This window comes from Scardinius erythrophthalmus (genome assembly GCF_964197995.2).
Source record: "Scardinius erythrophthalmus genome assembly, chromosome: 17".
NCBI lineage: Eukaryota > Metazoa > Chordata > Actinopteri > Cypriniformes > Leuciscidae > Scardinius > Scardinius erythrophthalmus.
In genome coordinates this window covers 36,752,834-36,769,949 of record NC_138237.1, presented here as the reverse complement: position 1 = coordinate 36,769,949, position 17,116 = coordinate 36,752,834, and the positions used below count along the sequence as shown (strand labels likewise).

Sequence of the window (17,116 nt, the reverse complement as noted above, 5' to 3'; positions counted from 1 at the left end):
CACGGGGCCTCCGCAAGTATGCGTTTCCCCCAGTAAGCCTTCTTGCACAGATCCTGTGCAAGATCAGGGAGGATCCTTCTAGTTGCGCCTCATTGGCCCACCCAGACTTGGTTCTCCGAACTGGTGCTCCTCGCGACAGCCCCTCCCTGGCCAATTCCTCTGAGGAAGGACCTCCTTTGTGATCTGTGGAACCTGCACATGTGGGTTCTGGAGGGGACGCGGCGGGAGACACGCCTGTCCACGAGACACACCTATGCTCTGAAGTGGACCCTCTTATTATTTACCCCCAGGTATTTTCGGTTGACGAAGCGTGCCTAGAATTCGGGCCGGTTAACTCTCACGTGATCTTGAGACCCTGGCCTGGATACGTGCCCCTCGGAGGAGGCAGACCCAGCCATGACACTGCTCTGTCCAATACACGCCCTCCGTGCTTACGTAGACAGAACGTATTGTTTCAGGACCTCAGACCAGCTCTTTGTCTGTTATGGTGGGAAGCTGAAGGGAAAGGCTCTCTCCAAGCAAAGGTTGTCTCACTGGATAGTGGACGCCATCGTCTTGGCTTACCAGACGCTGGGTCGACCATGCCCCATGCTCACCATTGCTGGAAGCTAGTTATTTTAGTCGATAAAGTTTTAAATATGGACATTCTTCTTACATGAACGCATCGCTTCGCTTCAGAAGGCCTTTATTAACCCCCCGGAGCTGTGTGGAGAACTTTTATCATGGATGGATGCGCTTTTATGGACTTAAAACAGAAACGGCCATTTACTGCCATTATAAAGCTTGGAAGAGCCAGGACATTTTTTAATATAACTCTGATTGTATTTGTCTGAAAGAAGAATGTCATATAAACCTAGGATGGCTTGGGGGTGAGTAAATCATGGGGTAATTTTCATTTTTGGGTGAACTAACCCTTTAAGCGATTCAGAACAATCAAGGCGAACAGAGAGCATCTGAAGTTTCTCAGCTGAAGGAAAAAATCCATTATTTATCGACTTTAATACATCGGCTTGATAACGTTAACATTAAAAATGACCATTTATCAGCCAATACCGATATGGTGGACGATATATTGTGCATCCCTACCCCTTTATAGCCTTGCTTCTTGGGTTTCATATACAACATGCTTGCATTACAACAGTAATCCCCCATTCTACAATATATACAGCCCAGCTTTGTCTCAATATTGAGGTTGAAACAGCACCTTCCAGAATCTACTCCTTCCTTTCTGCCCTGATAAAACAGTTTGGTTTGATTTGTGGGACTGTTGCTCTACTCTTTCCTGGTAATGAGATGACTTTAAGTGTGGTGAGCAGCGAAGGAAATAACAGTGACCGGAGTGAGAGGGCCAAAGTCAGCCGCTCACCTTGATGAAGATCTGCCATCGCCACAGGCTGTGAGAAAACTAGAGCAGATGCTGTGTATATCTGAGTGTGTATGATAAGACACAGAAGGAATTGGCACATGGGATTTTCTTTTTATCTATGCAAATGCATATGTGTCCCTATATTATAGAGAGAGTAGATGAGAGTGGATGTGTGCAGTGTTGATATCAATGTAAAACAGCTTCATGCAGGAGCTGCATTATTTACACACCAACAATGGACCTCATAGTTAATTATGTCTTTTTGAGATATTGAATGTAGATTGGGTAAAAAATGTATGTAAACATTCCAGCAAATTTCGGATTACTTTCCTAATGCAATGTATATAATTATGAAATGGTTATCGAATTTGTGTGCCTGTCACTGCTTGTGTAACATCAGTAGTTCATTAGAATGTTAAACTATTTACCTATCAACAATAGACCTTAAAGTACGGTGGCGCAGTAGTGCAGATCACAACGGAATTTAAGAAAAACAACATAAGTTCACAACACAACGAAATCAAGCCACAACACAAAGGAAACAAGCCACAAGCCCACAACACAACAAAATCAAGCCACAACAAAACAAAATCAAGCCACAACACAACAGAAACAAGCCACAACACAACAAAATCAAGCCACAACAAAACAAAATCAAGCCACAACACAACAGAAACAAGCCACAACACAACAAAATCAAGCCACAACAAAACAAAATCAAGCCACAACACGATGAAATCAAGCCACAACACAACAAAATCAAGCCACAACAAAACGAAATCAAGCCACAACAAAATCAAGCCACAACAAAATGAAATCAAGCCACAATAAAACTAAATCAAGCCACAACACAACGGAAATAAGCCACAATACGACAAAATCAAGCCACAACAAAATGAAATCAAGCCACAACACAACAAAATCAAGCCACAGCAAAACGAAATCAAGCCACAACACAACAAAATCAAGCCACAACAAAATCAAGCCACAACAAAATCAAGCCACAACACAACGGAATCAAGCCACAACACAGCGGAAATGCTCCCAACCACTAGAGGGCTCTCGGAGCGCTGTAAAGTTAGTTTTCCTTACCACTGTTCTATAGAGTCGGCAGTCTTACAAAGTTGTATTGTGGCTTGGTTTTGTTGTGTTGTGGCTTGATTTCATTGTATTGTGGCTTGATTTCGTTGTGTTGTGACTTGTTTTCATTGTGGCTTCATTTTTGTTTAGTTGTGGCTTGATTTCGTTGTATTATGGCTTGATTTTGTTTTGTTGTGTCTTGTTTATGTTGTGTAGTGGCTTGTTTCCGTTGTGTTTTGGCTTGATTTAGTTGTGTTGTGGCTTGTTTTCATTGTGTTCATTTCAAGTTTGCTTTTTAAATTTCGTTGTGTTGTGCACTACTGCGCCATCGTATTAAAGGGATAGTTTATCCAAAATTTTTAATTCTGCCATCATTTTCTCACCATGATGTAATTTCAGAATTGACTTTCTTTCTAATGCAAATTTTTTTTGTCCATACAGTGGAAATCAAGGGTTACCAAAAAGTAGGACGGAATTGCGGAATCCAATCATAAAAACGGTATTTACTGTATAACGTGGAAGATTTTGAGAGTCACTTCACCATCATTTTACTGTTTCATTTGAGAAAAATGTTATATCATAAACACACAGGGACTCAAAGGTTTTTACGGCAACTCGTCAAAATAAAAGTTAGGTTTGACTTGAAGAAATTGTGACAGAAATGTATTACTGTTGTACAATAGAATTTAGCTACATCTCAATGTAATTATAATACAAACACTAATAATAATACATTTGTTTATTAAAAGTTTAATTTCATACGTCTATCTATCTATCTATCTATCTATCTATCTATCTATCTATCTATCTATCTATCTATCTATCTATCTATCTATCTATCTATCTATCTATCTATCTATCTATCTATCATCTATTTTAGTAGCAGAATTGACTTTTGAGAATTGAGAAAGGACCATTTAAAAGACAGAATAGAAGAATTAGTGAGACTCAATAAATGATTAATAATTTACTTGCATTTTGTGAATATTAAGTAATCAATAAAAATGTAACTGTAGTCTGATTATGAGTATTTTAAAACGTAATATAACTGTCACACGCTGACTTGACTTGATTATCCACAAACAATGAGGCTTGAAGCAGATGAACATATGAAAACTAACAAGATGCAAAAAAAAAAACAAGGAAACAGGAACTAAACCACAGGAAGAGAACACAGACACAGCAAGACAACAGAATAACAAAATAAGAGTCCATGAAACAGTGACACAGGGAATCGTGATAATAATAATTTTTGGACTCTTTTGATTATGTAATCCAGATTAATACCCATCATATGGACATGGTATTCCAGCCCTATAATCTATGATTAAAAAATGTGTTGTGTGTGAACGAAGCATAACGGCATTTGTCCTGCTCTTCTTTCCCTCCCTCCTTCATAACTGTGTCTTTCTCTCTCATGTCAGAATGCAGTGTTTTTCAACTCTCTCTGTGTGTGTGAGTGGTCTTGACTACTGCAGTATAAGCAATGGAGGCAACTTATGTTTTATTCCTCAGGATATAAACACCCATGTGTCCACTGAGCCGTGGAGAGCACCTCCTCTAGACGTGAGGTCTGCAGGAGTCAGCGGTTTACCGACACCCTCCAGGGGTTCAAAAGAGCACTGGTCTGTGTTTGTAAGCCGAGCAGATGGCCTTAAAAAGCATTTTGACTTCCAAATATCTGATTTTCAGTCAAAAGCATATGGATGTTTTGCCATAGGCTTCATCAGCAGTAGGCAGTCTTCATTTCCTCACCTTGATAATGTTTCAAAACTTGTATGACTTTCTTTCTTCTGTGAAACGTAAGAGTATATTTTGTGAAATGTCTAAAATATGCTTTTTTTTTGTCCATACAATGGAAGTCAGTGTCACCAAAACTGTTTGGTTACCAACATTCTTCAAAATATCTTCTTTTCCACAAAACAAAGCACATGATACAGGGTTAAAACAGCATGACGGTGAGTAAATGATGACAGAATTTACATTTGTGGGTGAACAAACCTTTTTGTCACAAGAAGTATGAATGCTTCATTGATGTAAAATGCATTTGCTGTGTGAAAGGGTGCTTTATAAAACGTAATTTGGAGTTACTATGCTACAATGATGGTATCAGTTGGTGTATTTTTATATATATACCACTGTATTTAATGATTTTCCAAGGGACATCTCAAATAAATCTTCATATAATTACCATGCTATACTCAAAAAACTTGCATTGCAAAAATAACTTTTAATCAGTTTTATTATTTTGTTCCACAAAACAGAGATTTTTTTTATGAGAAGCAATATTTAAAGTAAAATAACAAAACTTGATCACAGAATTGTGTGTTTAAGTATTCTTCTTACACCATTGACTAATTTTTATGGTCATACATTTTCTTATATTTATATTTTTTATTTTTTGTTTATGTTTTTGATATTATTAAAGTTATGTTTAACATTGGCCGGTTCCCGCCTCATTATTCCCTTATCAACAAACCTTGTGGTTCCAACACCTGGAAGGAAGGAGGGATGAACTGTCAAAAGCCCTTTTCACAAAGAGATTCCGGGAAATACACCGATAATTTGTCCCGGGATTGTTTGATTTTGGTTCATTCACAGTGCCAGTGATTATCCGGAATCTGTGAACACTTTCACACACATCCCGTAAAGACATGTGACATCGATGTGACGTGTAATGTCTCCACAGCGTCTTAAGTTTGCTTGTGATCTGCGATTTCTCTCTCTCTCTCGAGAAACCACGCTCGTGCATTTTTTTCTGATTCGATCATAAATTTGCGTATCAGCGTATCAGCTTCAGTGTCATCACCACGACACACACCTTACGGCATTGATTACTGCTTTTGTTCACAAAGGCCGCGTTCTGTGACTAATCCCGGCAATGTTACTAGGTCCCCATTCCGGAATCGATCCCGAAATCAATCCCGGGACGTGTTTGCGTTCGCACAGAAGGCACTCTGGCAATTTTCTGGGATCAACGCACTGTGTGAAAGGGGCTAATGAGTCTGTGCTGCTGTGGGAAATCCACCAGATGGCAGTGCGTTTTGGGAACCGGACCCAGATTTTTTCCCCCTCTTTCATATCTCTTGCCTTTGTCCCTCCTCATCTTCTGTCTCGTTTTCTCTTGCCTCATCAGTCCTTACCCCCAGGTGCTGTGGCCACCATGATGCCCCACCAGTGGAGGGGAGAAGGGAGAAAAGTGCAGTGTCATTTTGGCAAGCAGGACGAGGCCGAGAGCCAGGTGTCGTGATTACTAATGAGCGTCACCTGTGCCGCACCAGCCTCGTATCTCACGGAGGAGCTACGAAAGCATAAAAGGAGGAGCGACGACAGTGAAGGACGAGAGAGGACCAGGCCTGGACATTATGTTATGTTTTGTTTAAGTGAGTGCATAACGGACGAATGCCGCCTTTACTTTCGTTTTGTGTTTATTTATGTATTAAAGTCTGTTAAATGTTCACCTGTTCCTGCCTCCTTCTTCCCACAACATCTAACCTTGTTACACTGGTGCCGAAACCCAGGAGCAAGAAGGAACACGCTGTCAAAGAGCCCTCGCCACTGTGGGGGATCTGGGTGCCATCGAGCAGGGCTGTGCAGAGTCTGCCGCCATGGCCACTTGAGGTGGTGGATATATATTTCAGATTTCAGTATTTCCCCATTCAAATAGATATGTTGGTCCAAAACAGCTACCCAGAGGCATTGCAAATATGGCCACAGAGTGGAACGACTTTCCTTCAAAGGGATTTTGTCAAAGTCCAAAAAGTCAAATCTCTATGGCATTCTGGTCTCTAAGGGCCTGTTTACACCTGGAATTAAGATTAAGATGCGTTTTGGTCGATCGGATCACAAGTGGACGACGCTAAATACAGGTGTAAACGGGGTCTAAAACGTTTTGTGCTCGTCCACTTTCCACCATTCCCAGAGGATTTTGAAAACACATTCGACCGGATTGCTTTTGTAGTGTAAACGCTCATGGACGAACTCGCTGCCGGTCGCCTGGGTTCATAGCGGAGGAGTCACCGTTGTTCGCCGTGGGTCGGAGCCTGGTGCCGTCCGCCATGATGGGGAGGAGTATTGATGGCCGAGAGCCGTGGGAACAGAGCGAGGATATGAGCGTCACATGCACACCACACCAATCCTGAGTCCCACCGACGACCTCCGGAAGTATAATAGGAGGAGTGACGACAGTGAAGGACGAGAGAGGACTAGTTCTGCCGCTTTACTTTTGTAAGGAGCTGCCGCTTTTCTTTTGCTCTCTTGTTTATGTTTATTTTATTATTAAAGTTATGTTTAATGTTCTCCGGTTCCAGCCTCTTTCTTCCCTAGGAAAAAGGTTTTTTATCCATTCTGTCCCCTGATGGAGTTTTGTTTCCTTGCCACTGTCGCCTTTGGCTTTTGGCTTGCTTAGTTGGGGACATATACCATTTAATATTCAACAATATTATTGATCTGCCTGCATTGACACCATTATATGAGAACTGAACTGAGCATGGACGATAACATCACTGTTTTCTCCAGAGCGGCTATATTTATAAATGAACTAAATTAGTACATGTACATATAAATTCTGATATTGATTTTAAATTGTTAAATTAATATTAATTTAATAACCGAGCATTGGCAACCCTAAATAAACCAAAATAAATTCAATACTTCAAAAATTGAGTTCACTCAGAGCAAGTGTGAAATGGAGAGGCAATACATAAGGGTCATAAAAGTAAGTGTCAAAGCTACAATAACTGTTTAGTGTTTGCAGGCCTTCAGTGCTGTGTGATGAAAGCAACTGTTCGCTCTTTCCAAGATATACTGTCTTCATAATCTATCTAAAATGACTGCTCTGAGACCAGTGACATTAATCTGTACAGACAGAAGCAATCCTAGATCACAAAACCTCCTCTGATATGTTCTTCAGCACAGGAGCAGATGTTTACCTTAGGGCTTATATTTAAAGGACAGAAATGGTAGGTGATGCTTGTCTAGATCAATGATTCTCCAATCTGTCCCGGAGACATCACACAACTGCATGACTCAGATGTTTCTAACACCACATGGATAAGGATAAGGGAGACATGTAGTTCTGAACTAAATCCTCATCCAAAGCGCCGTTAGAGTGTGCATCAACATAAGAATTTGGGACACACCAATTCTAATATCAGAAACAATTTAAGGGCAGATAATATGAAAATTGGGATGTAGGGTCAGATATCACAGGCAAAAACGCCACATTAAAATGTGCACCATAGAAAGAGCTCAAAAGTTTGCATACACCTTGCAGAATCTGCAAAATGTTAATTATTTTAACAAAATAAGAGGGATCATATAAAATGCATGCTATTTTTTATTTAGTACTGTCCTGAATAAGATATTTTACATAAAAGATGTTTACATATAGTCCACAAGACAAATAAATAGCTGAATTTATAAAAATGACCTTGTTCAAAAGTTTACATACCCTTGATTCTTAATACTGTAATTGACCTGGATGATCCACGGCTGTTTCTTTTGTGATGGTTGTTTTTGAGTCCCTTGTTTGTCCTGAGCAGTTAATAAGTTAATAAGCCCAATATATATTTTCACACTGAGAACAATTGAGGGACTCAAACACAATAAGCCTATTAAAAAAGGATCAAACATTCACTGATGCAACAGAAACGAAAACATGATGCATTAAGAGCCAAATTCATTTGAAGATCAAGGTAAATTGTAATTAATTTGACTTCCGGGGAACATGAAAGTATCTTTTGTTGCTTCTGAAGGGCAGTACTAAATGGAAAAATCTGATATTTAAACAAAATAAGAAACATTCAGACATATTTATCCTGTTTAAAAGTTTTCACTGCAGTTTTAAGGAGAAAATACTCAGCAATGCTGTTGACTTATGAATTTACACATGGTTTGTCTTAAAGCATATTAAAAATACCACATAGACATTTAAACAACATTAGAAGCTGGATTTTCACCACAGGGGGGCATTTTGCAGGGGTACATTTAGCTGATTCTGCAAGGTGTAGCCTATGTAAATTATTGAGCACGACTATATATTTAGGTGCATACATTTTTTAATTTTTTGCCAGTTTTGAAATACTCAATGCAAAGCTTGTAATGCGATTGAGCTGAGTGGTTTGGTTCATGTCTTAGAAGAACTCTTTACTGCATATTAATATTTCCAGAACCTATGATACTGAAAAAGTATGTGGTCATTGTTGCTTCCCACACAAAAGAGTATAAGAGAGAATAACAGATGCTGAGAGAGAAAAACTCACAATGCCTCTTTGTAGTTTTCAACCCCCTGCTGTGTGTTTTTTTAGGGATGGAGTCATAGCCATCTTCATATTTATATTTTAATGAAAAATTATGCAGTTTGCTTTTCCTCCCTGACAACACTGGTCAGCCAAACCCTATGTGAAGCAAGAACGTCTCTCTGCCATAAATAACATTCAATACCTAATCAAAGTGAATACAATTTTTTTTTTTTTTTTTACAATACAATTTTAATGGAAAACTCGCCAGTGAGTTCTTTGAAGAACAAAGAAACACAAAAATAAACCCATTACACAGAACACGTGGCAGGTCTGCTAGTTTGCATTTACACTCCACATCCACAATTTAATCTATTTTGATATACTCTATCTGATTTTTTTTTCCCCCTTTTTTTCCAGCTGTCAATCACACCAATATGAACTCACGTTATAATCTATGTATTTGTCTATACTGCACAATGAATCTCTTAAATCTCTGATTTACTAAATGCTTAAAGCTGTGAAACATGGAAATAGAAACCTTCACAGAGTATACAGGAGCGCTTGAAAGCAGCAACCAATCAGCAGTCATTCTCTTGACACATGAGTGAAATTGGTCTTTTTAACCCCCTGAGGTCGGCTATCGCGCCGGCGCGATAGGCTCGTTTTTTTCCGTATGAGTGCAAAAAAATAATAAAATAAAAATATAAATTTTTATCTTATATGCTTGTGTTATACATCAATCTATCCTGTTAAGTGTGTATTATTTTTGTGTACACTCACAATAAAAACAAAGTGTTGTGCTTTTCGCCAAATAAAGAAAAATAAACACGAAGCGAGTTCTGCCTTCTCTCTGTCCGTGTAGTCCATTCTGAAACGCGTCCGAAAATGAATCATAACTCAGCGAATACTTCTCACACAGGCACGTGAGATATGTCTTTATGAAGCTTGAAATCTCCTCTTTTAAATGAAGTAATTTATATAAAAAACAAATGTTTTCAACTCATGTAATCCGTTTGAAAGCAAGGAGAGGTACCGTTTTTCCTTCTGCCTCATTATCTCTATAATCAGCTGCGGCCGCCCCGCCCCCGGCGCGATTCACATGTAAATCGTTAGATGATCTAGTATGCAGCGCACCCGCCCCCCGATCAATGCCATAAAAAGTTTCTTCATCAGACTTACTGATAATTCATCGCGTTTTGAGTATGACACGCTTCTCCGGTAATAAAGACTCCCTTCAGATGATTCTGGACAGCGAGGAAGAATGCACCTTTTCCTCAGAGGAAGATTGTAACTCAGACGACGAACGGCAGCATTTTGAAGAGCGAATTCCGCCGAGAACACAATTTCGGAGTAAGTTTTTCTCAAAAGTCTTTTGTCTTTTATTTTTCGTGTTCGCATTTATGAGGAAAAAACAATATTACGTGACAGTTCTCCATTATGGACGCGAGCGCTCTAAAAAAATCACTAAAAGACTTTCAAACTTTCACAGAGACCTCAAAACAGAAAGTACAAATCCTTTCTTTAAAACGAATTTCGTTTTGTATCAATTGTATCTTACTTTTAATAATTTTTTCATTAACAAATTTCCTGGATTTAAACTGCAAATTAACATTTATATTTCTTATAATAAAAATGAAAGACCTATGTTACAGACATATGAAAGACAACATTTCGTTGATTAGTTTTGGATAGATTATACATTTTTAATGTAAAATATCTGCCACCTCAAATAAGCTTTTGTTTGCCAATATTTGCTTATGTTAAATATAATATGTTTTGTCAAAAATAAAGTTATCAAATAATAAATCAAATCCTTAACTTTGAAATATGTATGATAAAATGTATACTTTAGTTTTTACAAAGAAAGATTACACTTGAATTGTTGTTGTAATTGTAACCTTTTTAATAAAAAAATATATTTACAAGGTAGATGTAAACAAACTATTAAAAGGTAAATATAAGCCTTTTCTTTAAATAACTTTTATTGTGTTTTATTATTGACAAATTTGGGGAGAGCATAAATATTCCAAAACTGAAAATACAGTATGAGAATTAACTGCACAATTACTAGACATGTTTTCCTTGGATATTATAGGCCAAATTGCAAGCACAATATGTGGAAAAATTAAAAAGAATTGAGATGCTTCCAACTGTTGCTCTTGCATTCTTGTGGCTCAGTGACTCACCTGAATGAATGGCTAATTAAGTATGCAGGCCCCATTGTCTCCTCAGGTGTGAACCACTACATATACATGACCGTTGACGCCCACTCCGCATATGGCCTTTCCAAACAGAAAGTGCTTTGCAAAATTCAAATCAATGTATTGTGTTATGTGAATGATAAGGCAGGGTGATTTTCACTTCATTTTGAAGAAAAAACACTAGGCGATGACATCCATTAGACAAAAGTCTTATTGGCACATATTTAGAATGTGTTTTATGGCCTTATTTCAGAAACTTTAGTTTTTAGTTTTTTCAATAACCATGCATAAACATTATTCTCTCAAAAATGCAGACATGTACATTCTTGTTGCTCACATTTCATGGTAGCCCTGTTTGTGCTAAATAGTGTGTAATTTTTTTTTGCCATTAATATGTTTATAAGCAACTGAAAAAAGCAAAAATGTCAGGGCATGTCAGAACATCTCAAGGACCCCAAAAACACCTTAGACCCCAGAGGGTTAAGCTAAGCTTTTAATATTATCGCAATATACACAAAGATATCGCGATAAAATTGCTAATATTCAATTAGAACTGCACATGCACATTGGCGGGACCAACCTGAAATATGCTTTTTGTTCATGACAGTTCATGACAGATTGTACTGCTGAATTGATTTAAATTATGTAAATATGCATGACCAGCATTTTTTGAGATTTCAGTATTTCCCCACTCAAAGGGAGTTGAAAACACATTTGACCGGATTGCTTTCGTAGTGTAAACATGTGATCGAATGTGTTCAAACAGCCACTAAAAGACCGTCTTCTCTCCGTCTACTGAATAATGAGTGAACATTATGAGAAGAGATCTATCCAGACGGGGTTTAAAGTTTATCAGCTGGAGACACGAGTTTGATTTGAAGAGAAAATGTACCAAGCACAATGTTCTCTCACCATTCCTGATTTCTAACACACATTCACAGTGTTCGGCTGGTCTTGCGGCTTCAGAGCAGTGTTCATATGTAAATTGCGTGAGCTTATTTTGTCCAATCAGATTGAAAGATCTGAAAAAGCCCATATATTTACCCACCCGTAGACCCTCCCCTCGAAGAAATCAGGTTGAAAGTGGACAAAAGAGGCCGATTAAAACACCAGGTGTAAATGGCAATGTGTCTCCCTTAAACAGGGCCTATATGGCTGAGGTCTTTCCTTTAATGTACTCTAAATCTATGGGGTTTTGTTTTATCACCCGTTTTAACGCCTCTTCTCAAGACGATGTCTGACATGAAAGGTACCTCTGAAGGGCTTCTTTTTTTTTTCAAGTCAAATTGAGCAATGGTAATAGTAATGCTCGTCTTAACAAGAAGCACTAGTGTGATGGTAATGTATAGTATCTGTGGGACTTACCGTGCTCGTCCAGTAAAATGTTGTCTGGCTTAATGTCTCTGTGAACAAATAAATAAAATTCAGTTAGAACAAATGTTCTGTTGACTTGTCAAGCTAACAATTCATCTGGATACAGCAGAAGACAAGTAAAGCATTACATTAACGTCAGTTGTAAAATGAAGAGGCACTCATGCCTCATTTGTGTGGTCTGTTGGTGAGTTGTAGAGCTTTCCAGTCCAGTAATATGAGGATATATTTCATTTGGGATGCTCCCTATGTAGGCAGTAGGCAGTGAGAGAGCTCTTTAGGTTTGGGAACAGAGCTGGACAAGCAAGATCATTTCAATGCAACAAACCCAAAAAACACACTTCTACCCATTTATTGTTCCGCTAAATGGGAATCCACAGACTAATTAATGTCAACTTTGTATATCAAAGTGAGGAGATGCTATGGACAGTTCTCAAGTTTACTCCAAAAATCAGAAGACAGATACGGGTGAGCCTACAGGTGAGAAAGGTCAAATGTGTTGAGTTTAATTAGCTGACATTTGCACAGTGCTACAGTGTATCAGCAGCACACATTACGCCAGGTTTACATCGTTTCTGCACCAAGTCTATTTTTGCTGTGCTGCACATGCTGAATTAAAGAGATTGTGCGCATAAAAAAAGAGAGCATGGATCATTGACATGTAATGAAGTCATTTCTCCATAGATGCATATAATTGAACTTTACTGTTTCACAGTCAACATTCGGGGTTTGCCCAGGGAAAACTACAACCTTACCTCACATTTAGATAAACAAGTATAATGGATGGCACTCGTCTCTTTGTGAGAAACATAAAGTTCTTTATGACCCGCAGGATATCTTGTATAAAGATTTAAATGCAAAAGAAAAGGCACGTTTCTGTCAGTTCTAAGTTTTATCTTTAAATATTTGTGATTTTAACATAAGAAAAGTATGTTTAAATGTTTTGTCACTTGCTTGAGCAACTTAATATATAAATCTATACAGAAGTAATGAATTGAAAAATAACGTTGTTAAACTTTAGTGCGTTCAAATGTGAATACACCTATAAAATGTAAAAAAAAAACCTGTATTGTCTACAAAGAGAATCACAATGCTGAAAAAGCTTAAAGTCCCCCTGTGATGAAAGTCCAGCTTTTAATGTTGTGTATATGTCTATGTGGTGTTTTTAATATGCTTTAAGACAAACCATGTGTAAATTCATAAGTCGACTAGCCTAGAAATCTAGACGCACCCTAGCGGCAGCAAAATGTATTTTGCAGCCAGGGTAGTCTAGCAACTCTCCATTGACTTTCGGAGCTGTAAAAACCTAAATTGGGTCAGGCCAATCACATCGCGTATAGAGTAGGCGGGGCGGGCTTAACATTATGACGACAGATTTGCGACGGTTCCCTGCTACTTGAAAACAAAGAATGGCTTCTGCTGCTGGAGAACAGTCTTTCGAATCGGCTTTGGCCGCGACTCTGGAGGACTTGGAGTTAAGTTTTTCTTAGAGAAAAGAGCAAAGAACGGCACTTAAGTCATTCTTAAAAAAGGAAGATGTGTTCGTAGTTTTGCCGGCCAGATTCAAAAGTTGAATCTATCAACTAACTTTAGTTCTGCTGTTGGGAAAACGCTCTGGTTGGTTGAAGCGCTGTCCTATTGCGTGCAGAGGGAATCTGAAAGACAGCCGTTTATCCCGCCCCTCGGATTGAGCCGTGTCTATGGTGAGTTGCCAGACCAAACATCTTGATGTAGGTCTGGCTTGCCAGGCTATAAGTCGACAGCATTGCTGAGTATTTTCTCCTTAAAACTGCAGTGAACCAAAGACAGTCTCAAAAACACGGTTTGAAATCGCTGGTGTTTCTGACGTCACAAACTACCTTGTAACCAATCAGATCAACGTGTGATCATCAACCAGTGGATCTCTGAGCTGAGTGAGTGAGTGGAGGCGGGGCTCATTTGCATATTCATAGAACTGTGTATACTAAATGAGGCAAGGGTGTAGAGTTACATTCAAGCTATATTAAAGCATGAGCAATTTTTTTTTTCAAGGAAAAAAACGCTTAAATATGTCATTTTGGTGATCAAAGATGAGTTTTAATGGATAAAATTATTGACTACAGTGGGACTTTAACACTAACCTCACAATAAAGTAAGTCACTGGGAGACCATGGATGCTTGCCATTCGCTGCATTAATAGAAAGCCAGCCAAGTATTTTTCCAAAATTAAGTTTTAGTAGTATTTTCATGCTGTAACCGAGGGGGTTGAAACGTGTGTGACGTAGCCATGCGCACTTCAAGTTTCAAGTTTGTATTTATTTATATAGCACATTTAAAAACAGCAAACATGGCTGACCAAAGTGCTGAACAAAACACAAGATAAAGAGACAAGGACAAACCACACATTCATGACAAAAGCTCACAATGAATTAAAAGCTAAAGAAAAAAAAGTAGGTATTAAGAAAAGATTTAAAGACTGTGCCGATCTGATGTAAACCGGAAGGCTGTTCCACAACCTAGGGCCGGCAAAAGCAAAGGCTCTGTCTCCTCTATGCTTTAACCGTGATCTAGGTACAGACAAAAGTCTCTTATCACCAGACCTCAGGTTTCGTGTGTGATTGTGTGGACAGAGTAGCTCAGACAAATAGCTCGGTGCCAGATTATTTAAAGGGTTACTTCAGGATTTAGCATTAAGCTTTGTATTAGTAGAAAACCTGTAGAATTTTCGAATTACCATGCTTTCCACCCTCATATCCCCCTGAGACAAGAGATTTATGTATTTTTTGTCTGGAAAAAATCCTCCGATGACGCAAAAATCGTCATTTTGCGTCATCGGAGGATTTTCTGGACAGAGGCTAAAGACTACAGCCAGTAGATGGCGTTGTTCCGCATGTTTTCAGCCCGCCCATAGAGGGCGGGATCTCACTCACAGAATGTACAGTGTCACTGTCAGCCTCTTTCTTTGGAAGCTAAGCTAGCAGGCTCTTGTTCTATGGAGAAAGCTGAATAGTAGGAGAAAGCTGAGTAAGTAACCATCCTCTTTTTCCCGGACTTGTCCGGCGGGCGAGATCGTTCAAAATGTCCGGGATTCAGCTTTTGCTTTCTGCGGTCGCCATTCATTGTTTACATGCACACCTTTCAATCTAACTGAATTCATTCCGATTGGTGAATCTGAATGTAGTGTTTACATGAACGCTAAATAAGTGATCGGTTGATGTGCGTTTTACCATTGCTAAGAAAAATTCCCGCTCCTCCGTGAGAGATGCGAGACCCGGCGCGTCTCAGTAATGACACCACCGGCCTCGCGCCGTTCTCCCGCGGCCGTCAGCCTCGTCCTGCTCGCCACAGTAAACATGATGAATGTCGACTGTAGAACGCAAAAGCCGAATCCCGGACATTTTGGACGATCTCTAAATCCCTCGCAAACTCATCACGTAGGCTAGCTTTGTTGTTTACAACTGCGCACTCTTACCGGTAGGCGTGGCCTCCTAAGGCAGCGAAGCAAGTGCATTCTGGGAGTTGTTGTCTTTCATCCACATAAGCCAAAAATACATTTTCTGGCTTTTCTCAGTCTAGAAAGCTCCAAATTCAAAAATTTCTTCACATTTCTTCTACTTAAATGACCTATTTTAAATACACATTCATCTTCCCAGAGGTGAAGTATCCCTTTAATGATTTAAAAACAAAGAGAAGAATTTTAAACTCAATTCTAAAATGCATATGTAGCCAATGCAGCGATTTTAAGATAGTAGATCAAATTTACATTTTCTTTTGAGGAACAGCATTTTGTTCTAATTGGAGACGAGCAATAGATTATTTGGACATGCCATAGCAAAGAGAGTAGCAATAATCCAAACGCGATGTAATGAGCGCATGGATAGCAATCTCTAAGGTTTTCTCAGAGAGAGAGGATCTCTTGATCTTAGAGAGAAGACGTAGCTGGAAAAAACAAGAACTAATTACCACATTTATTAGTTTTTCAAATTTGAGGTTCTGATTCCAGAAAACACCTAAATTCTTAATGCAGAATGAAGTAGAAGGAGAAAGGTAATCCAGGTCAATGTTACTGCTATTAAATTTTTCATGGGGACTAAAGACTGTAACCTCGGTTTTAGATTAATTCAGAAATATGAAATTTTGCAGTTCTAGCCCTTACTAGACCATCTCATTCTAAAGTTTAATGCTGAGGAGGACTCGAGTCTACAAGCCTTCGAGAGACTGTCCGTTTGCCGTCCGTTTGAGAAGCACCAAAATATTAGCCTGGCTAACGTCAGACCTCTTTCTCATTGAGACGTGGTCTGGGAACCACATGTTCATTTTCTCGTATTTGAGGCATGGTTTACGAATGCCCAGAGCTGTTTATTGGGCTCTACGAATGTCTATCAAATGCGCCTGTACGTAGATCATAGCCAATCGTTTCAATTTTACCAGATGACGTATGAAGAGCGACAGAAATTCGACGAGGAAGAAGACGAAATAAACTTGCGTTCTAAACTACTTAGAGCACTATCTGCATCGAAAGGTAACTTCGCGTCTGCTGCCATGTTGGATCCATAGATATAAACAAACTGCTTCGGTATGTCGCACAGACGTCGTCATCGCCTTGCTGCTCCCTCCCCGTTCTGTGATTGGTTCCCTTTTTGAGGGGAAAATCTGGTCCAGGCTGCCTAGCAGCGTAAATAAAATCGCGCTGCACGCAAGGCAGCATGGGGAAACCCAGGCTACCAAAATATGGAAACTAAGGCTAAATATAAGACAACTGATTTAAAGATGTTGATTATGTATAGAGAAACAATACATTTTTTTCACCACAATTCCACTGTTAAATGTGATTATTTAAATATAAGATATGTAAATATATCAAATAAGACTGCTGG

General features: G+C 38.9%; 1 protein-coding gene across 2 annotated transcripts in view; it reads right to left on the bottom strand.

The window, feature by feature from the left end:
- The window catches only part of stk32a (serine/threonine kinase 32A), an 86,721-nt gene that overhangs the window by 29,428 nt on the left and 40,177 nt on the right, over window positions 1-17,116 (bottom strand). For both annotated transcript variants that reach the window (XM_081391051.1, XM_081391052.1), the window contains exon 6: window positions 12,255-12,292. In XM_081391051.1, coding sequence (XP_081247177.1) covers window positions 12,255-12,292 — 38 coding nt within the window. The remainder of the gene's footprint in view (window positions 1-12,254; window positions 12,293-17,116) is intronic.